The sequence below is a fragment of the Calonectris borealis genome, chromosome 11 (genome assembly GCF_964195595.1).
Source record: "Calonectris borealis chromosome 11, bCalBor7.hap1.2, whole genome shotgun sequence".
NCBI classification, from domain to species: domain Eukaryota; kingdom Metazoa; phylum Chordata; class Aves; order Procellariiformes; family Procellariidae; genus Calonectris; species Calonectris borealis.
Genome location: NC_134322.1, coordinates 22,452,821 through 22,475,872, shown reverse-complemented (window position 1 = coordinate 22,475,872; position 23,052 = coordinate 22,452,821). Strand labels below are relative to the sequence as shown.

The 23,052-nt window shown below is 56.5% G+C and overlaps 1 protein-coding gene across 1 annotated transcript; it reads right to left on the bottom strand.

Moving 5' to 3' along the window:
* Positions 1 to 8,141: 8,141 nt before the first annotated feature.
* Positions 8,142 to 18,949, bottom strand: INSYN1 (inhibitory synaptic factor 1). Its single transcript, XM_075160564.1, has 2 exons — positions 18,767 to 18,949; positions 8,142 to 8,837 (listed from the first exon to the last, which is right to left on the bottom strand). Exons 1-2 carry the CDS (start codon positions 18,947 to 18,949, stop codon positions 8,142 to 8,144), a joined length of 879 nt encoding a protein of 292 aa, XP_075016665.1.
* Between the last annotated feature and the right edge of the window lie 4,103 nt (positions 18,950 to 23,052).

The following is a 23,052-nucleotide window of genomic DNA, read 5'->3' as shown; positions in this document are numbered from 1 at the left end:
TGGCATCCGAGGGCAGGCTGGAGGTGACCTCCTTGGAGGTGCAGCAGCAACCAGAGAAAGGGAAAATTGAGGGGAAAGGAGGAAATGTTCATTTTAGCCATTCTTCTATTTTTTTTTTTTTTTAAAGCTAAAAGATGTGGGGCGAGGGGACCTGCGAGAAGGGCTTTTCCATCGCTGATGTTCCATGGGGCTGGCTCTTGCAAGGTGAAACCAGCCCAGATGTGATGCGCTTGGATGTGAAAGGTCCAGGGAGTTATTTCTTGAGTCGTGTCAGGCTGAGGACGTGATATGAGTTGTGTCCTTTCTCAGCCCTCTGCATCCAGACATCAAAAAGGACATTTCGATGCCCAAATTTATGCATTAAGCATGTACAGACTGGCAGCTGATTTCCCAACAACGTATATTATTGAAGCCCTGCCTGCACATGTTCAAGGAAATTGCTACACATTTTTTTCCTCCTTTTTCCCCTTCTGTGATGATCAGCAAAGCTGAACGTTATTCTAAGCCTTGGGATGCTGCTGGTGGAGCTTTTACAGGCGATGACCTTTGCAATGGTGTTTTCTAAGCACTTAAGTTGTTTGTTGTAAATAATATCCATTTTCCCTGCGCAGACCTGGAGAAGGAGCCGAAAAGGAAAATTTCTGGTATCTCTTACGGGCATTTATTCCCATCTGAAAGACAAAAGCATTTCCCCAAGGAACTGGAGTTAATTCACTTCTCGTGTTTTTGCTGCCAGAAAAAATGCGCCGCGGTGTAAATGGAGATGAAGGAGCAAAAGCCATTCGAAAACACCGCCGGTAAATTAAAGTTTGCCGTATTTGCCGAGATAATTTAGTGTAATTCCCTGCTAATGAATTAATGCACCACTTCTTGTTCATTATAGCTTTCCTAATTTGATTGGAGCTCCAAGTGCTAGCTAGCTTCATTACCAGCAAATATTAATGTAATAAAGCGGGTTTTGGTGGAGTCCTTCATTCCCAGCGAGCTTTGTACCCAGGTGATGTGCTGGGAAAGGGCTGGGAAGAGGAGGAAGAGGAAGGTCAGGGATGCTGCCCAGCAGTGAGGCTTCACGGGTGCCCATCAGCTGCTGAGTGCACAGCATCATCTCTTGGTGGCCGTGTCCGAGGGCTACGGGGTTGCTCCATCCTTGGCAGAAAACACCCCGTTTCCCTGCAGCATCGCGGCCTTACAGGGAGGAAAACCAGAAGCTAAACAATATGGTCATTGCATTAAATTCATCAACGTTGGCTCATCGGTGGGCCAAGGGGAGCAGCCCCATCCCACCACAGCCCTGGCTTTGCTTTTTAATAAATATGGCTTGCTCTTTCATAAAGACATTGTAGGAAAGGGAAAGAAGAGCATAGGTGACGTTTGCTTCTGAAGGGTGGTACCGAAGCGGCTTTGATGGCCGCACAGAGGAAAACATCACTCTGCAGCCCCTCATCCTTCTTTTTTCATCTTCTTCCCTCCATAAACTTGCACCAGAGACTTTGGCCAAGGCTGATGCCGGGATGGGGGATGCGCGGTCCCAAGGAGCCTTCCCCCCATCCCGCCTGCATGGCCGGGGAGCCGGGAGGGACAGAACCAGCTCTGCCTCAATCATGTTCTTCGATGCAAATGGCTCCATGCATAATTTAAGCTCCGGGTTGCTTACACGGAGTAATCATCTCTGCTCCCACTAAGAGGGAATGGGGAGGGAGAGCTTTCTTTTTTCAAGCCTTTTCTTTGTTGTTTTCTCCCAAAAGTGTTTCCTAAGCGCTGGGTGAAGAGATTTTCCCATGCTGCATCGGGCATCCGCTGGAGCCCGACATCTGGGCATTGTCCAGCATCCCAGAGGTGACCGTGGATGATGTCCCAGGACACTGCATGAGCAAACCAGTGGGGAAATAATTTTTTAAAATCCATCGTTTGAGGCCATAGGTACTAGTTGTGAAAAGACACGTTTTAACATAAAGCTGAGATGGGGATGTAATCTCACGACTGCAGGTATGGGGTTATGAGGTCCCAAACCTGGTCCTGACACCTCCTGGGAGTTTGGGCACAGATTTTGATGACCACGTTGGCTCAGGTGGCCTTGGGGACACAGCTTTGCTCCCCCTCAAGGCCAGGGCACCACCGGACCCAGCGGCAGTGCTCCTTATTATGGGCTGGTGCTGATGCCTTTGATTTTTCCTGGTTTTTTTTCTTCCCTTCTAAGAGCCCCAACATTTTAATTATTTATTTGGAGCATGATTAATGTTTTGTCTGACGTTGTTCTGCCAGGGGAGCCCCGGTACATTTTGGTTTAGTGAGATCTAATTAAGAAGTCCCATCAAGCATGTCATCCCTTGTCTTACAAGTACCTCCAGGGCTCCTCTGGCACGGCTGCGTTTCGGCAGGCTCAGCTAGACCTGATGGCTCTGGGGGGCCTGGGGCTCCTCTGGGGGTGCTGCCCTGCAAACAGGGGGTGATCCAGCCAAGCACCCCTTGTCCTAGGGTCAAGACAAGACCCAGATTGCTGCTGCCTCCGGGGTATGGAGGTAAGAAGCACTTTTGGTGTCAAATTTGCTCTTTCTGGCTGCATTTTGGGGGAGATGCTTTCCTCCTGAGAGCAGGATGTGGCCAGGCTGAAGCTGCCCGGTCCCCATGTCCCCACCGGGGATGAAGCCTGGGGTGATGCCAACATGCACCCACGGAGGTGATGTGACATGGGGCCACCACGGCATCGGTGCCTGGCACAGGTCTCCGAAGGGGCAGCGGGGACGGAGGCAGTCCCTGCGTGGGGCACGCGTGTGCGTGTGCATGCGTGTGGCATGTGTGCCCACTGCCACCCAGTGGTGGGAGAGCACCCAGCCAGCACCCAACAGAATGTATTTTATAAGGCGAGATAACACAATAAATAAATATACGTTACCCATTGGCGTAGCAAGGGCCGTATCGAGGTACCGGAGGGTTGAGCTCCAGGAGTGGTGGCCGCTGGGGAAGCAGGTTTTGCTGGGCTGGAGGTGTGGTGGAGCTGCCAGCCAGCCCAGCTCAGCCCAGCCCAGCCCAGCTCAGCCCAGCATGTCAGGCAGAGACCTTCACCCCAAATCTGGCCTCCCATGGCCTTGGGGACATGAAATGGCCTGGGCAGCCCCACCTGAGACCCCCACCCGCACCCTGCCCATAGCCCCAGGAGCCCATTTAAGCTCTGCCTGGGGTTATCGGTCTCTGCTTGAGCTGTGCTGCAGGGACGCTGCTCTCCAGCCATGCCCATTGACCACAAACTTCTTCCCACCTCGCCTTGGACCTACCTCATCCTCACCACCTTGCCTGATGCTCTGAGCTCCCCACTGACACCAGTTTCCCCCTCATCCCCCCTTGCTCTCTTGCTGAGGGTGGGGTAAAGGCTCCTGCCCACTACCAGGTATCCATCCCAGCTCTCCATCCCTTTCTTTCCCTCTCCTGGAGGTTTTCTTCAGGTGTCCAGCCAGCACCGCTCCATCCTTGGGTTATCAGCCCTAGAGGAGGCTGGAGTCCACCATGAGCTGCTGGCTGAGCTGCTCATCCCACGGGGATGGAGAAGCTGCCCCAGCCGCTGAGCAACTGGCAGCCATCCTGTGGTACGGAGGCCTCCAGCAAGCTGTGAAATTACAGAATGGCAAGTGCCAGGCGCAAACGAGGATTAATTACCGTGCCATGGCCACGAGCATCCATTTCAGGCCCATGTCTGGCCGGGCTCGGTTTATACATCTCCATCCCGCGGCTGCCAGAAGGGCTCGGCTGGCAGAGCCCAGAGAGGAGCATGAGCAGGGGAGCTGCTCTGGTTGGGCTTTTAGTGCCAAATTGCATCGGGGTGAATCCATAACCCAGCGCTGAGTCACCGAGCGCCCCGATCGATGGCTTGGGGGTGCCCCCAAACCTGCCTTTCTCCTCCGACGGGGATGCCCTGGGCTGGGGGTGAGGAGGCGAAGGGATGCAGGATGCTGCGGGATGCTGCGATAACACCCCGGGGAGAGAGGGCTGGGTTTGTGCTGGGGACGGGCACGGTTTTGAGGTGCTGCGAGCACCGTGGGTACACTCTGCTCGGTGCAGGGCTTGCACGCTCCTCGCCTCCTCCCCGTGCAGCCTTTTTTTGGGAGGAGATAACCGCCACCGGCGAGTTATCTAGCTCCGAGGCGGGAGATAAGCAGAGCTGGGGAGGATGCGACCCCCGGCTCGCTGCACCGCCGGGCAAAATCAGCCCACGGGGCCCACAGCTTTTGGGGGGATGCTTCTTTTCTCCCCAGGGAGAAGAGCACCCTAGCTGGAAGGGTGAGGATGAGGAGGTAAGAGCCTTGGTGGTCCCCTCGCAGATGGATTTAACTCCCGAAAGCTGGCAGGCGAGGCTGAAGGAGCGCTCCTCTTGCAGCTATAAAGACGCATCATCGTACAAAGCGCCGGTACATCACTTGCAGTAATTCAGCTGTGGAACAGGGAGGAACAAATAAGACAAGATGCCGTCCATTAGCAGAGGCAGGAGGCATAGCCTCTCCCTTCGAAAACAAAGCATTTGTTTTCCAGCCGCAGAGAGCAACCAGCCCCGAGCGGTGCAGGGAGGGGGGCAGCTAAAAATCCAGGGATGCTTTTACCAGCCGATGGGCTGGTTGTAGGCTGGTCTGAGCCAGGGCTCTGTGAAATAAAGCCCATCTCTGCGGGTGGAGAGGTTGCTGCAGTCCCCTGAGAGCGGATCATAATAGATTTGAGCAAAAAAGCTGCATTTATGTATGGGGACAGCTTGGTTTTTGGCTTCCCAGGGTGAGTGCAGTGACCCATGGGTGCAGTCTGGGCTCCCGTCCCACGCAGAACCGGCCTTCCCAAAGCCCGATCCTGAGCCCGATCCTCTTCCTTAGGCTGGAAAATATCCCGTTATCCACTTTGATAACTGCCTTTCATGTCAGCGAGCTCAGAAGTGAAGTCCCCAGGCCGTTGGGGGCTATTTTCCGCCCTTGCTGAAGTGGGAGGTAGCGAGACGGCTTCTTCTGGGGGGAAACCTTCCAGCTGGATTTTGCAAGCTGGAGGGATTGAGTGAGCTCGGAGGAGTTTCTTCAAAACACAAACCCCAGCAGAGCCTCTTATAATTCAGGTCAACTCCAACAGGAGCCCTGGCGAGGGTCAGAGCCAGAGGACTCAAACGCGAAGCTGAAATTCTGCTTTAAACCCCATCAAACCCTGGTTCTGGCCGGAGCAGCTGCCGAGCATCCTTCCCGGCCAAAAATCAGCAGGATGCATGGCAGAGGTACCCACCGTTCTGGGTCGCTGGCCAGTCCGTGTTCTCGTTTTATTTGCTGATGGTTTCTTTATTGCTTCTTGGAGGAAACACGAGCCCTTTGCCCCTTCCTTTGCCCTCTCTGGCAACTCTCTGGTTGCTGTTTCGGGTGTTCCCGAACAGTTTTTGGGGTCTGGGGAGGGGCTGGGGATGGAGGACAGGGACGTTGCTGGGATGCTTTAGGGGAAAGGCTCATTAATTTGTTAATATATAGTGTCAAGAGAAAGACAAAAGGTTTTCCCAGTCCAACTCCGGCTCCATCCCCCATCGCGCTCCGCACGGCCATGGGCGATAACTCCGACAAGCTGGATCTTGTCCCTGCTAGAGCAAAGTCCATTAATTCATCATTAATAACTAGGTTGGTGGTGCAATTGATAACATCATTAATAACTTTGTTACTGGTGTAACAAAGCCATTTTTACTAATTTGAATGGTTCCTCCGTATTTGTGTTAATAATCATTCCCATCCTCTTGAATTTTACCCTTAAAAAACCAAAGCCAGCAGGTTTTCCTGCTAAATAATAATAGCAAAACCCCTCTGGGTGTGCAGAGGAGCAGCAAGGACATTGCCCGTGGTTCTCCGTATATCAGCGGTGGCTTTTATTACCCTTTACCCCGAGCAAACGGGAGCGGAGGAATTGCCCCCATCTCTGTTTACCCCTGTTTTATGGAGGTTTTCCATCCCCGGACCCGAAAGGTTAATGCAGCGCTTACCGCCGCCGTCGCTTGGATTTATCAGAGAGCATGAAATAAAGCTTGCCCGGCTATAAATTAATTCTTAATAGAAACGTGGGGGAAGAAGCTATTACCCTTGTCTGTACGGCCCCGGCTGCAGCAATTGGCTTTAAATCCCTGGCCTCAAGGTGAGCGGCTTTGCCCTGAGCTGTGCAGGAGCCTGAGCTTTGCATCCCCACGCCGTGCCTCGGTTTCCCCTCTGGCTGCTTTTGCAGCTCGTTTCGGGGCTGCAGGCGATGCGGGTGCCCCTAAATCCGGATCGGCTGAAAAGCATCTCCTCGTGCAGCTCCAGCTGCTCTGAATTTTTGCCTCGTCCTCTTCCTGGCATCCTTCGGGAGGAGTTATTAAAGAACAAAGCTACATCTATTAATCATGCTCTTACAATGGGCCCAGGCTGTAAAAAAGCTCATAAAAATAAATAAGTAACCAGGTGTTGACACGTGGAGTCATGGAGGGAGCGGAGAGGAGTTGTCCCATCCCACGTCTCCCCGTGCCGGTGCTGGGTAAGCCTGGCTGTTGCCTCTCTGGGATGGGGGATGGGGACATCCCGTCCCTCGGTGGCCCTATTTGTGAAAAATGAGGGGTTAAGGCTCCCCTGGGGGTCCCAGCTCCGGGGGTAGGGGGACATGCAGAGGAAGATGATGCATCAACATCATCAGCATCATCTTCTCCCCAGGATCCCCTCCGTGGGGGTCTTCCCTCTCCTGGCTTTGTACCGGGGCTGGGATGTCCCGATGGGGACCCAGATGGATGCTCCCCGGATCGGAGGCACCGAACCCTCCCTGGCGCTGCACGTGGTGGGAACATGTGCTGATCCCCAGGTGATGCCACGTCCCTTGAGTCCTAAAAACTGAAAAAAACCCAATGTAATTCATCATAATTGAGGTGAAACGTTTTTCTCCTGCTGTGATTTGGGTTGAATTCAGAGTGTTTTGATCACCGCCGTTTCCTCTTTGATGGGCGTTTCACACGAGCATCCCTCGCCCGCGGTAGCGGTGCTGGGTGGCAGCGAGGGTCCCGGCTCCGGGATGACACTCGGGGTTGGCACTGGGAAAAGGCTTGAAACAGAGCATCCCTGACCTGGATTAAAAATAAGGAGTCAAGGTGGTGGTTTTTTGCTGCCAGGCTTGGAAAAAACACCGTCGTGCCGGGGATGCTCGAGGGCTGGCGGTGCAAATGCGTCTCTGCGGGAGGAAGAGCCGATGGGGACGACACGGGGTGTTGGTCTCCAGGACCAGGTGCTGCACTGACCCCTTTGGATGCTGAAGGCTTCGGCAAAACCTGGAAGCCAAAAAAAAAAATGCCAAGGGTGGATTTGGAGGCCCAGGTTCCTTCATTTTTTAGAGCAAATCCACCTTTTTTTTCCTCCCAAATCGGGACTGCAGCTTTTGAAATGCCAAACCAGAAGCGGGTACCTAAAGGAAAGCTGGAGACATTTCGGGCACCAGTTTAAGATGGTTGCAAGGCTTCAAGGTTGCTAATATTTCCCCTGGACCTGGTATAAGGGATGGAAATTGGTGTGGGGGGGTCCCCACCCCAACTCCTCGGCACTGGTGTGGTTTGGCTCCCTGCAAACCTCTCTCCATCCCTCTAAACCTCTTGGGCCACGTGCCAGCTGGGGAGGTGACAGCTCCGGTGACATCCCCGCTCTGCTCAGACGTCGGATATGACAAAGCAGATCACACCGGCTCTTCTTAAGCCAAATAGGGATAAAATGTCCCAGGGAGGGACATTTGCCCTCCCTGGTCCAGCCACCCCCCGCCTCCAGCGTCCCCACCTCCCCATCCATCCCCCAGCCACAACCTCAGATGCGCTGGCTCTCCCCTCCATATAGGCTTCCCTCTCTTGGCACATATATACATATAATATATATATGTTATTGTTATTATTTCTCCATGACGGACGGTTTATTGATCTGAAGCTTCTGTCCACAAAAAAAAACAATTTAAAATTCCCTGAGCCTTGAAAATGACGGGTAGGTAGTTGGGACATTTGTCTTCTTTGCCACCTTTTCATGTTGATTTTATTATTAGTATTGATTTATTTAAATATATATTTTTATATATATATATTTTTCTGTCCCTCCCCAGGAATCCCCCCATCCACCCACCCTCCCCAAATCCGTGCGGCGGAGCCGGCGTCAGTTTTTATTTTTAATTTTCTGCTTGGCCGGGATATAAGGCAGCACCGTCTGGGTGCTTTTATCGGCTACAGTCTGCGTGCTGCTGTTCCTCGTCAGCCGCCGCGCCGGGGGTCCACCACCACCACCACCGCCACCGGTGGAAGGATGCTTCGAGGGTGGCCCCGCCAGCACCTTACGGCCGGGCTCCTCGGGGCCGTCATCCCCCGGGGACACCGTGCTGTCACCGTCCCGGTCGTCATCGCAGCACAGAGCGTGGTAAAGCACCTTGTCGCTGAATCGGACCCGTTCCCGCGTGCCGGCCGGCCGATGATGCGGGATCTTCTGGCTGGCCGTCGTGCCAAAGGCTTCCTCGCTGGATGAATCCGGGGTCCCACCGCCCCGGGGACCGTTGGTGATGGGGATCCCCCCGTTCATCAGCCGGTAATCGGGCTGGCGAGCCGGCGGGGGCTGCGGCTGTGGCCGGGGGGGCTCGGGACCATCGCCCGGGTCGGAGGGGGTGGAAGCATCCAGGAAGGAGCAGAATTCCCAGCTGTCAGAGAGGATGTCAGAGGCGGCAAAATCGAGGGGTCCCAGCTCGAAGGTGCCTCCCCCCTTCTCGCTGCTGGAGGTGCTGCTGGCCGTCGCCGTCGTCCAGTCATCTGGCTCCAGCTCGAACTCAAAGTCGGACGTCAGTCGGTCGATCTGGCTCACCACCTGCGGACAGACGGACGGACAGACGGGCAGAGAGGAGCCGCCAGACGGGACCCTCCTGTTTTTGTTCCGTAATAACACCACATCCCTAAATCTCTGTCGTTTCCCCTGGCATCACCAGTGTGATGAGTTGGGAGGTCTCAGCCCAGGTGGAGCCACTCCGGGAGCCCCTCGGCAGGGACCGAAGCCCACCTGGCGTCACAGCACCTAGGGGCCCTGAGCAGGCGGTGAAGCCTTGGGTGCCCCTGGGTGCTCAGTGCGGCAGGATGGGCCCTTCCCAGGGTGGCCCTGGGGTCTGCCTTGTCCCAGGGCCCCAAATCCCTGCACACGTGATGTCCCTTGGTCCTTTGCACGCATCCATGGGGAGCCACCAGTGACCACCACCTTCTCCCACTGGAAAAGGCAGCTCCACGGGCGGGGAAACTGAGGCTGTGTGACAAAATGTGGAGCAGCACAGGAAGGTCGGGGGCTGCGAGGACAATGCTGTCACCCCCCACCCTGGCTGGGATGCTGAAGGACTCGGTCCCCAATCCTCTATCTCTTGCAAGGTGCTGAGGATATCAAGACCCGTGGTGGCTTGGGGACGGGGTCGTGGCCCTGCCACGCTGCAGGGGATGGACCTCACATGGGGCATGAGTAAAACAAGCCCTTAAAAAATTAAAAATAATAGATGTAATGTCCTGGCTGAGGTTCAAACCATGGGCAGGGCTGGAAGGGAAAGGAAGGGAGGAAGGACCTCCTTCCTCCTATGGCTCCCATGGACCGTGGTCTCCATCTAATGACCTTGCTGAGGTTTCGGATGCAAGAGGCTCATCACCCACCTTCAAGTCTTTAATCCCATCCAGCTCAAGGGCTGCCCAGCACTGAGCACGGCACTAATCCTGCCCGGGGCTCCCCAATCCCACCCAAGCACCCGCTGCCGTGGCATCCGGCTGGAGCCATTGCTGTGTCTCTGGGAGCATCGTGGCGTTTCTTGGCTGGTGTTTCTGCACGTATATATGTGTGCGGGGGCGTGTGGGGCTTTATTTTGTGTGGGAGGCAGAGCACGATGTGAAAATTCAACTCAGCAGCAGTTTGAAGTGCATATTTTTGGCAGGGTTGCTGGCTCGCCTCCCCCTCCTCGCCGGGGGAGCTGGCAGAGGGCCTGGCCAGTCCCAGTGCTGCCAAGCAGGAGGTGGGCAGCGGCAGACAAGCGGGGAGACTGGGGGAACCCCTCCATGCCCCTCGTACCTGTTTGTGCACCCAGTTGATGCATTTCGTGTTCCCGCCCTCCCTAGCATGGGCATCCACGGGCATCGATGCCCCCCGGCACCCCGGGGCTGTGTCCCTCCCGCGGCTCCCCGGCCCCCCCATTCCGCACATGGAGCATTTGGGAGTGAAAAACCCCTGGGCTTAGCTTTTTGCAGGTAGTTTCTCCATGCACAAATGGTTTTTTTCTGGTTATTTTTCATCATTGCCTTTCTCTCCCCATCTTTTTCCTTCTGCTGCCCTTCCACACATCCTTTCCTGGTGGAAATCGGCCACAAATTTCCCAAAATAACGGAGGGAAGACAAATCAATGGGCAATATCTCGCCAGACACGTTTCGTTTCCTTCTCCTCATGCCACTGAAAAGCCCTGCCATATCTCCACCAGTCCCACGGTTCATCAACCATTGGGTGTTGGACCTCCTCATCCACCAAGAATAATTAATCATGGCACATCTCTCTGTCATTTTTATGCTGCTGTTATCCCATAGCTCCATTTTTTTGAGCGCTTTTGCTGGGGGAGACTGACTCCTTGGGCTGAGACATCCCATCCCATCCTTGTGTTGGGTGGCCAAGGGTGGGCACCCCAAAGCTGCTGTCGTGGTGCCAGGTTGCCCTTGATCTCTACATCCCTTTGCTAGATGCCAGCGAGCATCTAGCAAATAAATCACTAGAAATGCACCATAAAACATGGCTCAGCAGGGCAGGCTCCTTGCAAAGCCCTCGCGGTGGGTGAGGAGGCGTGGGCAGAGTTAAGGGTAATTTAATATGTCTGGGCATCTGAAACCAGGAGCCCGAGGGGATGATGACGCTGCCAGCAGCTGAAGTGGCTCCGTTACACTCCGCTGACCTAATTTTAATAAAATTCCCATATTCGAGCTCCAAATTTCACTTGTTTGATAACCTTGCCCGTGCAGCTCTCCTGCTCTGCCAAGCTCCCGAGGAGATGGCGCCAACCGTGGGGGACCCCGACCCCCCATTCGCTTGTTGGGGGGATCCAGCCTTAGGCACGCAGCACCCCCTTTTAAATCAGCTGCAGGTCCCCGGGGGACATCTCCAGGCGCTGGCTGCAGCGAAGACCATTTCTCAGGTCACGAAACGCGGCGTGACAACTTGGGGACAACCTCGATGAGCATCTCTGGAGGACAAAATGGTGTCACCTCCATGGGGGCACAACGTCAGGGGGCACAGGGGTCCGATACGGTTCGGGGGAGGGTGATGGGGTTGGATGTGTGCGTTTGCTGCCCGCTGCAAACACGGAGCAGAGCAATTGGGGAGACCTGGGAATGGGGAGACCCCTTCTGAGATGGGACGGGCTGGTGTCACCAGGAAAATGCAGGTTGAAGGGCTGGGGATTGCTGCCCGGAAGAGTGTTGGACACGTTGACAAGAAAAGATGCCAAAAAACATCTTTCCAGGAAAAAAAGGGTGCAGCAGAGCCCTGATGAAGTTTGAGTTGGAAATGAGAAAAGCGCTCCCATCATCAGATTTGAGCGCATGGTGATGGGCGCTAATACACCTTAACGACCCCGATCAGTCCCACCTGGGACCCCCACCCCACCCCGCCCATGGCCCAGGAACCCATATAAGCTCGGTCCAGTGCTTGAACTCCCTTCCCGAGCTGTGTTGCATGGGGACCTGTCCCCAGCCCCAGGAGTGGTTTCTCTCCTGGATGGACCTCCTGAAGGTATGTTGAAGCTCATCCCTGCTCCTGCCTCGGGGATGGACCTTGGACCTACATCATGGTGCTGTCACGTGGAGGGTGGTGCTGGGGACAGCGAGCTGAGCGCTTCTCATCCCAGGCAGCAGAAGGCAACGGGCTTTACCTGAGCTCCTCACCCATGATCTCTGACTTAATTTTCCTGTCTCCTTGCCCACGCAAGACCTCCAGAGAGGACAGGCAGGGACCCATCCATCCTTCAAGCTTTGGCTTTGAAGGGTGCTGGGGGCAAGCTGGGAGCATCCACACCAGCATCCGCAAGAAAGTCTTGAAATTAGGAAAGGTAATTTCTTCTGTTCCCAATGTACCACGAGATTTCTTTTTTTCCCCCTTTTTAAAAAATTTTCTTTGGGGTGGGAAAGGGTGAAGCTTGAGGAAAAGAAGAAAAAACCAAGATTATGTGACCTCTTCATTCTTGGTGACAGGAAAGAATGAGGAAAAAGGGTAGGAAAAGAGCTGTTCCTGGGAAACACCTAGCTATTATTATTTTTTAATAAGGCAGCAAATGATTCCGCTGAAACCCTCAGCTAAAATGAGATCAGCTCTGTTTTCACGAAGGCTCGGTGATCACAACGCCGGGTTCAGGGCGAGCACCTTCCTGGGCTTCGAGTTGGGTCCCTGTCACCCAGCGTCCCTGCTTTTCCTCATCCTCGTTAAAGGGACCTGCTGTGATTTGGGCTGGGTGGGTGCCAGGAGGAGTCACATCCCCATCCCGGTCCTCGTCCCCATCCTGGTCCTTGCCACGGCACACAGGGATTAGTGTCACAGCAGCGGTGGCTCACTCGGGGCTATTTTTAGGAACGCTGTCTATTTTAAACGGGTGGTGGTGGTGGCAGGAGGGTGTTAAATACCTATGTGACACTTGGTACCCGCTGAGGATTTAAATGTATTAGGATTTGGTCTTTTCTCCCCTCTTTTCTCCTTCCTGAGGCAGGTTGGCAAAGATTTTTAGCTGAGGCCATCACTGCTGGTAGAGGGAGCCAAGGTGAGAGAGATGGGGAGGGAGGGATGGATGGACCAGACCAGGGATGGGGTGGTTTGGGGTGAGACACTGGTGATGTTCTCATCCCCCAGTGAATTGGGGTGGCTCTGTCCCCCTACAAGCAGGCGAGGAGGTTTGGGGTGTCCTCAGCATGTGCTGGAGGTGCCACGGGGGTGACCGAGAGAGGACGTGTCCCCATCTTCCCTCACCTTTAGGTTTCACCTTGCTGCAAAAAGCCACCTTTTTGGTGACAGCAGAGCATCCCTGGTCAAACCAGGGCTACCAGCAGCAGGAAAATGGGGAGCAAAAATAATTCCCCTTGACCTCGTGCGTGGTGTCACCAAGGGGCCTCATCCTGCTGTGCCAAGTGCCCCAAAAGCAGGCGCTGGGTGGCCAAGGGATGCTCAGCTCTCGCCCAAAGCGACAAGCTTTGAGCAGCCGGAGGATGAACCTGGAGTGAGGCAGAGGGATGGACCCACGTCCCCGTGGTACCCTATAGAGACAGGCACCGAGCAAGGATGCGCTAAACCGCGGCACCGACCAGTTCACCCCCCACCCCAAAAACCAGCTTCCCACCATTCAGCCCATCTGGGAGTGCTGGGTGCTCCCCTCACCCCACGTACAGTCCCCGCACCCATGGACATTGCAGGCAGCCGGCAGCTTTCCAGATAAAAGCCTGGGTGCCCCAAATCGGGTGTTTACCTCCCCAGCTGAGGCAGATGTTGAACATCTGGAGCATCGTTGTTTTTTAACGGGATTTTTGGTTATGGGCTGCAAATCAAGCAAGCGTGAAGGTTCCCGACTTGGTGGCTCCAGCTTCCACATTTTGGCCATGCTGTTTCCTATCGAGGAGCTAAACCTCCTGGAAGCTCGAGAAGATGCTGGAGAGGCGAGGGAAGAGGGGACTTCAAAGGCTTTGTGACCGGTAATTGGTAATGCATATATTCCCGAGGCCGGGGAAGGAGCTGGAAGATGCTGGGATCAAAGTGGTGCGATCTAATGGCCCCTTCATCCCGGCACGGCCTTTGAAGCAGACGGGCGAAGCAGATCGGCGCTCGGGGCGGGTACTGCGGGGCGAAGGGGGGGGTCTGGGGTGCGGAGATCAAAGCGGGGTGTGTTTGCTTCGACGACGTGTGTGCGTGTCCCCTCGGCTGCCCTCCGGCGAGACGCAGCTTTTTTCCCATCCCAGAGGAAAGCATCTCGTCCCCAGCCGGGCTGGGAGAGGAGCAGGGATTTTTGTGTATCCCACCTTGACCCCACGCTCCCTCGGCTGCCGGCTCGGCCCCCATCCCCAGCACCCTGCTGTGCACCTCCAGCAGCACATTTTGGGGTCCAAAGCACCTTCCCTTGCTACGCAGCTGCTTTCCCAGGCTGGATCCGACCCGCCTGACTCCGCTTTGCTACCAGCTAACGCACGGAGGGGATGTGCAACGGGACCGCGTGGCCCATGCAAAAAATCCCCAACCCTATTCCCAAAGCATCCCAGAGGCATTTGACGCCATCGCCTTCAACAACAATTCCTCCCTCCACGGCGGAAAAAAGTCACCCCGAAGCCTCCGGCAGAGCCCCCGTGACCCCACAGCCAAACTCTCCCGGAGCAAGGACCTTCCCGCATCTCCCAAACCACTTCCCGGCGCAGGCAAGGTGAGTAAATATTTAATAAGGAATAAATGATTAATTGGAGCTCGCAAAGAGAAGCTGGGTTGCAGGGGCCTCTCTTCCCTGAGCTGATGCTTACAAATGAGCGTGCCGCGGATCTCGGGATCATTTGCTAGATCATCAGCTGCTAAATAGTTCAAAATCGTCGCGCAGATCTCTAAAACATGTTATTATTAGAATAATAAGCCGCCTTCTCTCCGTGAACTTTCCCAAGCGTTCCCAGCTAATCACCTATTGATTACAACATTATTAAGGTATTTATTAGCATAAGGGGTGGCAGGGAGGATTTTCCTCCTGCCAAAGGCTTGGAGGGGACCCCTTGGTGGTGGCACCCCGCTGCTCCCATGTCAGGGGGTGCAGAGGTGATAGGAACCTTCCCGTGGGATTTTGGGGGGGTTGCAGATAGGAAGACTTGCACAGATACTTCTTTTTATTTCCCACCTCTGAATAGACCCCGTGGATGGTTTCCAATCCCCAGCACTCATCAAACAGATCTCCCGAGGTTGGGAAGGAGCTCAGCCTTGCAGTGGAGATGGCTGGGACCTTCTGGGGTATCTTCTTCCCTGTGGCATCACCCTTATTCCCGCGGGAAAAGGCCGGGGCTGGCAGGAGGCGCGTGGGAGGGCAGGCAGCGTGGCAAGCGCTCGGCGGAAGCGCCTTCCCTGCCTGCCTCCTGCCTGACTTCTACTTCCAGTGATTTCAATCAAAGATTTTAATAATAATTTTCCCCGCACATAATACAGCCCTGTCTTGGAGTGCTGGGGAATAATTATATACACAACAGGGAAAAGAGGGAGGGAGGGAGAGTGGGAGCGGAGAAACTGGTAAAACAGCATCCTGAATCAAACGGACATCTGGAATGACAGCCTTCAGGTGGGAACCGCTCCCGGGAGCCGGGGATGGTGCCTGAACCAGGGTCTGGTCCCACATCGCATCCCCAGGGATGGGCCAGCGGCGCAGGGCTGCCCTGGGATCCCCCACCGAATCCTCCCCCCCGGAGCATCCTGCAATCCCGGCTGATTCCGGGACTCAATCTCTGCTGAAGCAGGGACAACCTGGGAGAAAAGCCTTGTGTGAGCCAGAGCCGGCTGCGCCTGGAGCTGGCGAGTGGTTTCGGAGCAGGGATCATCCCCGGGTGACAGCCCTCATGCCCACACAGGGGTTCTGATGGCTTGAGGGGGGTTGTTTTTGTCAAGGTGGTTATGACCTGTCTGCCGCTTCCAGACCTGTAAAGTCCTGGTACCTAGCTTCTCTTGCAAGGAGAACCTGGAAGGAGCAGGTCCAGCATCACCCAGTGCCCTCCAGCATCACCCAGTGAAGGTTTTCTGACTCTGCAGGTGCCTCTGGTGCAGCAGAATCGGGTCCACTGCTGCCCTCACTGAGCACATCCCACTGGCAAAGCCCTGGGAGAGGAGGTGGCCGCAGGGATGGACATTTCCAAAGCCTCCATGGCATCTTCATTGGAGAATACACCAACATCACAAGTGCCAGGGCCCTGCGGGCACTAACGGGCTTTAATGACCCTGAGCAGCCCCTCCTGGGACCCCCACCCATGAGCCCATTTAGGCTCGGGGCCATCAGTCCCTGCCTGGGGCTGCAGGGCTACCTGTCCCCAGCCTTGTCCCCATGTCCTGGCCCTCACCTCCAGCCCAGGAAGAGCATCACTATGTGCAAGGTAGACAACCACAAGCGTGTATTTTTTTTTTTTTACTTTTTCTCTTTCACCAATATCCTAGAGCTTACGATTTGCCAGCCTGGTGTCTACCACATACTTTTCTGGGTGGGCTTGAAAGAGATTTTCACGTAACGTGCTGCCATGGAGCTTGCTCTGAGCAATCCAGAAGACAAGAGGTTGAATTTCCAAAGCCTCTAATGTCCAACATCTACTTGGTTTGGGGAAAACTAGACCTCTGTTTCTTTGGAATTACTGGAGCCCAGTTTAGCCTGGTTGGACTGGTGTGTTTTAGCTCTGGAACCTGCTCTTGTACTGAGTTTTATGCTGTTTTGTATAAATTCAACTAATTGCAAAGTTATATGGGTGTGTTGTAGGGATTGTTGAGAAGGGTTGAAGTTTAGGCCCCACCTCATGGTGGGGACCTTGTGGCTGGCTCTATGCTGACCTGGCCATGTTGTCCCATGATGTGAAGGGCTTTTCCAGGGCAGCTATGGGATGCAACCTGGGAGGTCACCGGTGCCTAGGGATGTGCCAGCTCCATGGAAAAATCATCTCCAGGCCTCAGTGCTTCTCAGCACCCTCTGGAGAAGCCATCTCATGGGGCATGGACCCCCCTTGGCACAAGAGCAGGGTCTCCCTGGGGTGAGGGGCAGAGGACGGGTGTCCTCTGGCCACCCTCTGCTCCTCAAAGCACAGGAACCTGCTGCGCCCAGCTCAGCTCTTCCACCCTCCAATGTTATTCTTCCTCCTTTGAGCCTGTTTCCCAAAATGTGTCCCCAGGGAATGCCGAGAGCCCTTTACACATCCCCCCTGCCCCGTGTCCTCAGGCCACCTTCTCCTCTGCTCTGAGACGCGCTGGTACAACTTGACTTGGGCAGCCTACCAAGAATGCTGCAGGGATGCTCAAGGTCCTTCTGGCCCCAGGAGCTGGTCGGGGACCTTGTGGAGCCACCTGAAGCTTGGTGGGAAGCACAACCTGGCCTCAGCTGTGAAACAGTCAGAGATTTGTCCCATCCCGGTCCTCCTTATCCCTCCGTGTCCTCAGCAGTAGAGATGAGCGTATGATCGTGGTGGTCCCACCTGGCCATAAATCCATGGGCTCAATAAAAGGGGCCAATTGCCATCATCCTTACTTTAAGCTCCTGGAGGAGCATGAAGTAAGCTCGGGCTAAACGGAAAATAGCTCTGCCTCCCGATTGTTACTCTTGTGACTATTTTTAATCCATCAGAGATTTGTCAAAGGGGTTTTGGGCTCCCATGTTGGCATTGGGGGAATCGGGGGGGCTTTTTGCTTTGGGTGGCTGGGTTTGCTTTCTGCTGCAGGAAGGACCGGCAAAGCCATGAGAGAAAGAAAAATCTCTAGGGATGCCACGGCCAGGTCGAGCCCTCGCGGGGACCCAGTGGGGCAGTGGTGGGATGTGGCATCCCCTCGGTGCTGGCTTTCCCGGCGGGACAGCCTCCCTAAAATCTCCTGGACTGAGCAGAGCCATTTCATAGGAGGACACTGAGTCCCAGGGGATGCTTCAGGCTGGAAGATGTCACCTCCCTGACCACGGCTGTGTCTGCACAGAGGATGACATTGGTCCACCTACATCAGCGCTCTCTCAGTGGGACCCAAATGTCACCGACCCACGTGGCGCTGCTCCATGGTGGCCCCATGGCAAAACCTCCACCAATTTCTGCCCTTCCTGGGGGGAGATGAGGTTTCACATGGCTCTGGATATAAGCCCATGCTCAACTCGGGCCACGGAGAGGATGAGAACGCCCGCCTGCCCTATTGCAAAAGCAAGCTGCTACGTCGTGCTCAAGGCTACCGCACATTTTCCATCCACCACTTCCCCCATCACCTGCAGAGATGTCCCAAATTACCAGCCCCATCCAGGTCCCCTTCCCCTCCACCTTGCAGATGTGTTGCCCAAACACTTGAAATATTACATTCCCCACCAAACCAACTCTGCCGTGCCTCCGCACTGGGAGGAAACTCCAACCACATTTTATATGTGTGTATATATATATATTTTTCTTTTTTTTTTCAGGAGCAGTGGACGCTGGCAGCCAGGCTATGGGACAACCAGTCGCTTTGGCCCCCTGCCCGCCCCATGGACCTCCCCCCCCATCGCACCCAGGGCTGATGCCATATTTGTGGTGCTCTCTGCAATGCCAGAGGGACCCACCATCCCCTCTCCATCCACCTCCTTGGTTTGAAAGGGGCCTGGAAAACACTCCCCGACCCCCCCCCAAAGGCAGAGCAGAGCTGACTGCGGCACGGTGCCAACGGCACCAGCTCCCCCAGCCCCGGTGTGTGACCCCACGGTGCTTCTCCCACCACCAGCACCCGCAGGGCCAGTGCCTCAGCCGGGCCCCCTGACCCCCAGCAAACCCTGGTGTCAAGGTCAAGAGCAATTTTGCAAACCCCGTCTTATTTTTTTCTCCCTCCTCTTTTTGAAAATCCTATTGCACATCAGCCGGGCTCTGCCAGCCCAGGTCCCTCCTGAGGCTGATGGGTTGCGGGTGCTGAGCTGGCTTTGCTCCCCCAGCCCAGCCCCAGAGACAGGGGACAGGCAGGGGGACGGGGACAGGGCACCCTCATTTGGGGCGGGCAGCTACCGCGACCCGCGCAGGGATGCGATGACACCCTGGGGCTTTCCTACCTCCCGGAGCTCCTTGGCCACCTCCTTGAGCTCCTGTAAGATGCCTTCCAGTTGCCCGATCACCATTTTCATCCGACTCCGGATCCTTTCCCTTTCACAATTACTCTTGCTGCTGCTACAATTGCTGCTGCTGCTGCTGGGGTGGTCACTGGGCTGCCTGTCCTGGCAGGTCCGGGAGTCCATCCTTCCCTACCGGCCTCGGTTCCCGGCCCCAACGGCTCTGTCCATCCTGCTCCCCCCTAGCCGGGTGGCCTGGCGTCCGCGCAGCCCCTCTCGGCCGGGGAGCTTTCAACATCTTAACGTTCCCCTGCCTCCAAGAAAGTCCCAGCCGCACGCTCGCCTCCCTGCGAGGTCGGGGGGCTCCGGTTCGGAGCAGGGAGCAGGGTCGGGATGCACCATGCGGAGTCAGGAACGCTGCAGAGGAGGGCTCAGCCGGTGGCCGTGGGGAGATGTGGGGTGGCCATGGGGCGAGCGGAGGAGGTGAGCGCTGCCTGGTCGGGCGAGCGGGAGGAGGAGGAGGAGGAAGAGTCCCTTGGATGTCCCAGGAAGCTAAAATCCAGCGGCTCACGCCTTGCCTGCTCCCCGATGCTGGGGAGGGGGATGCGGGGCTGGGTGTTCCCGGGGAGCGATGCTGCTCCCCGCGTCGGGCCCTCGCTCCGGGGTCGCCAGCTCCAATGCTGGGTGGTGGTGGTGGGGGGTCTCCCAGCTGGGTGCAGGTGTCCTGGGGAGCCCAGGGTCTCCTCCTGCAAGGACAGACAGACAGACAACGTGAGGGAGCCATCCCTTCCAGAGGCAGAAAGCTGCGGGGGGGCCCTGCCCACTCCTGCCTTGCCTTGATCTCAGCCCCGCTATGAGAACAAGCCCCCGGGGACCCCCACAGCGGCCCCCCCTAATTGAGGGGGGGGCAGGATGGAGCCTGGCACTGTCCCTGGCACCCTCCCTTTTGCCCTCCCCTCTCCCCCCACCCCCAGTTTGGGACCCGGAGACTGGGGAGAGCGGAGTCTCACTGAGCCAGATGGATGGAGAGACAGACAGACAGACAGACAGCTAGACAGCCATGCAGCTCAGGAACTTACCGTCACGATCCAGACCCCCCTTGGCTCCAGTCCAAGCTCTTCCTTGTCCTTTTTTTTTTTTTTTCTTCTCCTTTTCTTACTTCCTCCCCCTCCTCCTCCTCCTCTTCCTCCTCCCTCAGGGCTTTTGCGTGGCACAAGAGGAGTCCGGGGGCCACTTTCCTTCGGTCGCTGTTGGAAGGGGTGAGACGTTAGGAGAGGTGACAGCCAGCCGAGGGGGGGGAGACACGTCCCGCGGGACCCCTCCGCTTTGAGGGGGGAGTCAGGCAGCTTCCCTCCCCCCCCGCGGGGTCCATCCCCCCGCCATCCTCCTCCCGGGTTCAAGCCCCAACACGGCCTCGGCTGAGGAGAGGGGGAAAACCCACCTTGCCCCCAAATGCCCCCCCGCTTCCCTCGAGGTGGGAGGAAAGCAGCACAGACGGAGGCGGATTGGGGGGGGGGGGGGGGCGCATCCCCCCAGCCCGGGGGTGCCCACAGGGAAGGGGGGGGTCCCGGCATGCTCCCATCTCCATTCCCGGTACCCGCATCCTCCATCCCCGTTGCTCGCATCCTTCATCCCTGGTACCCGCAGCCTCCATCCCTGGTACCCGCATCCTCCGGGGCACCGGCGATGGATGATGCCAGTACCCGCATCCTCCATCCCCGGTGCCCGCATTCTCCATCCCCGGTACTTGCATCCTCCATCCCCGGTGCCCGCATCCCCACTGCTCGCATCCCCCCACCTTTCCTCCCTCCTTCCTTCCCTCCCCGGTGCCCCCGCACCCCCGCACCCTCCCCCGGTGCCCTCGGGACCGACCGGCGGCAGCGATGCCGGCTCAGGGCCGGCTGCTCCCCGGGCGCCGGGCGGGCGGAGCGGGGCTGGCGGCGCCCGGCGCCCCAGGCAGAGCCATGGGGCGGGCGGAGCGGCGGTGGGCGCCCGGCCCCCGGCCCCGGCCGCAGCCTCCCCGCTCCCCGCGGCTCCCGGTTCGGCTCGCCCCGGCGGCTGCTGTGTCAGAGAAAGGGGCCGAGCCTCCGCCGGGCGGGGGGGCGCTTAAAGGGACCGGGAGCCCCTTTGCGGAGCGGGGAGGGGGGCAGCGCCAAGGGAAACTGAGGCAGCGCTGGGGGGGGTGTGACTTGCTTGGGGGGGTGACTTGCTTGAGGGGTTGTGCCTCAGTTTCCCCGCTCTGTTCCCCCCTCTAAATCATAGGCTTATTAAGACTGGTCCCTTCTGAATGCAAAATACCCCCCACACACCCCCCACCTGCCCTATGGGTCATCTTTGGGGCCGATTTCTGCAGGATCTGTAAAAAAACCACCAGCGCGCCCGGGATGCAGGAGCGTCATCCTCGCAAAGGTCCCTGCTGCAGGGCTTGCCTGGGCAGGAGAAAAAACAACAACCACGGGCCTGTGTGCGTGTGTGGAGGGGGTCTGGTCTGGGGGGGACCCCAACGAGGGGAGGGAATTGGCCCGAAGGAGGGATCTAGCCTGGAAAAATCCAGCCAGCAATGGGAGAAAGGAGAGTTTCTTGTCCTAGAACTGAACCGCGACGATAGGTGGCAATCCCAGGTCTGCAAGAGGCGAGGCGGCGTGTGCACGTACATGTTATTTATTGCCTCCTACTGGGTATGTTCAAAAGTGCTGAACACACTTTTTGGCGTGGACCCGAACTGACTCATCCTTTAGCGAGCAGCTCGTCACGAGATGATGCTTTGGGGGCTCTTCTGATTCCTGCGGGACATTCGCGTCAGGGTCCAGCATTGCATCCCCGGGATGGCAGGAGTTCTGGGGTGCGTGGCAGATGCCGGCGAGCAATCCCTCAGTGCCCAGCCTTACTGTAATGATATTTTCCAGGGTAACTATGTGGCCAGTGGGAATTTTTCAGCAGGAATCTCCTCCATGCAATAATTTGCACCTAAAGCTCCTCCAGGGACAACGAGGCCACCCGGGTCCCCGACAACCACGACACTCCCTCCTCTGCTCCCAGGCTCTGATTTCCTCTAATAGCAGGTTAATGCCGGCTCACGCTCTGCCTCTGCCGTTAACCAGGCAGAGCCAAAAATCAGCAGGGATATTAGGACAGTTATTTGGGGAAGGAGTGGAGGTGGTAAAACTGAGATAGAGGTGCTGTTCCCGGGAAATCCACCTTGGACCAGCAACGCGGGACCGGGGGAGGTCTCACCTCGGAACGTGCACAGCGGATCCGGCGAAGGTGATAAAAGGTATCGAATGATCTAGGCCATAGGAGGACCTGGATAAACTACAGTGGGGAATAAAATGAGTGGCTGAGATGTGGGCTGGAGAGGAAACGCTGCTCCATCCATGACTCGCTCTTCCCTTCTCCCATAGGCATCTGCTGGTCGTCTCCGCGATGGGTACCAGCAGCCTGAGGACTTTTGGTCCAAGCCAGGTTGATAAAAGGTGCTCGAAAATATCCATTACCAGCAGTGGAGAGCAGGACCCTGAGCGTCAGCACTGCCCAAAAACCTGCCTTGGAAAGTCCTGGAAAAACTAAAGCAGCAGCAATGTCCCTGCAGGGATGTCCAAAGCCTCCAGCGTGAGGTTGGAGGCCGGAGCCGTGTTTCCTACCACCTTCTGAAACCCTCTGGATGGTGTCTGGAGGATGTGAAATGAGGGGGAGCCAGCGAGCTCTTCCCCTAGGAGGGGGACAGAAATGCGCTCAGCCTTTACGAGACACCCGAGAAGCCAAGCCTGCACCATGCCCCACCCTTCGTTCCAGCTTTCCTTTGCTCCGAAGCCCAGGATGGACACCCTCGGCTGGTCCCATGCCGAAGGGCACCCCCGGCCCCGAGCACCCCCAGCAGCAGGGGGCAAAGAGCGGCTGCGGGGAGGGATGTCCGTCCGTCCGTCCTGCCTCACCCCTGCTGTGAAAGGCGCCGTGTTTCCAGCTGCTCTTGCACAGCCCAGCCCAGCTGCTGGGGGATTCATCATTTGTGGAGGAAGAATAGAAAGAGGGTGTTGCTTTTTTTTTTTTTTTTTAAATTTATTTTCTGCTTTTATTTGCTGCTTTGCAAAGCCTGAATTCCTCCCCAAAGAACTTGGCGAAAGACTCAGCTTTCAGCGGGAGCCTCCCATAGATGCTGCTTCCCACCTGCGCATCACAGCCCAGGTTCAGGGGGTCATGGACCACCCTGCTCTCAGCATCTCATGTCCCTTGTGACTTATCCGTGTCCCCCACCTCCCTGCCGGATCCTCTCCTTCCCCATCCCACCTTCC

Coding starts and splice junctions, on each gene's coding strand:
- INSYN1 (XM_075160564.1), bottom strand. CDS start 18,949: ATGGACTCCCGGACCTGCCAGGACAGGCAGCCCAGTGACCACCCCAGC. Junction 8,838..18,766: donor TGGCCAAGGAGCTCCGGGAG/GTAGGAAAGCCC, acceptor GTCTGTCCGCAG/GTGGTGAGCCAGATCGACCG.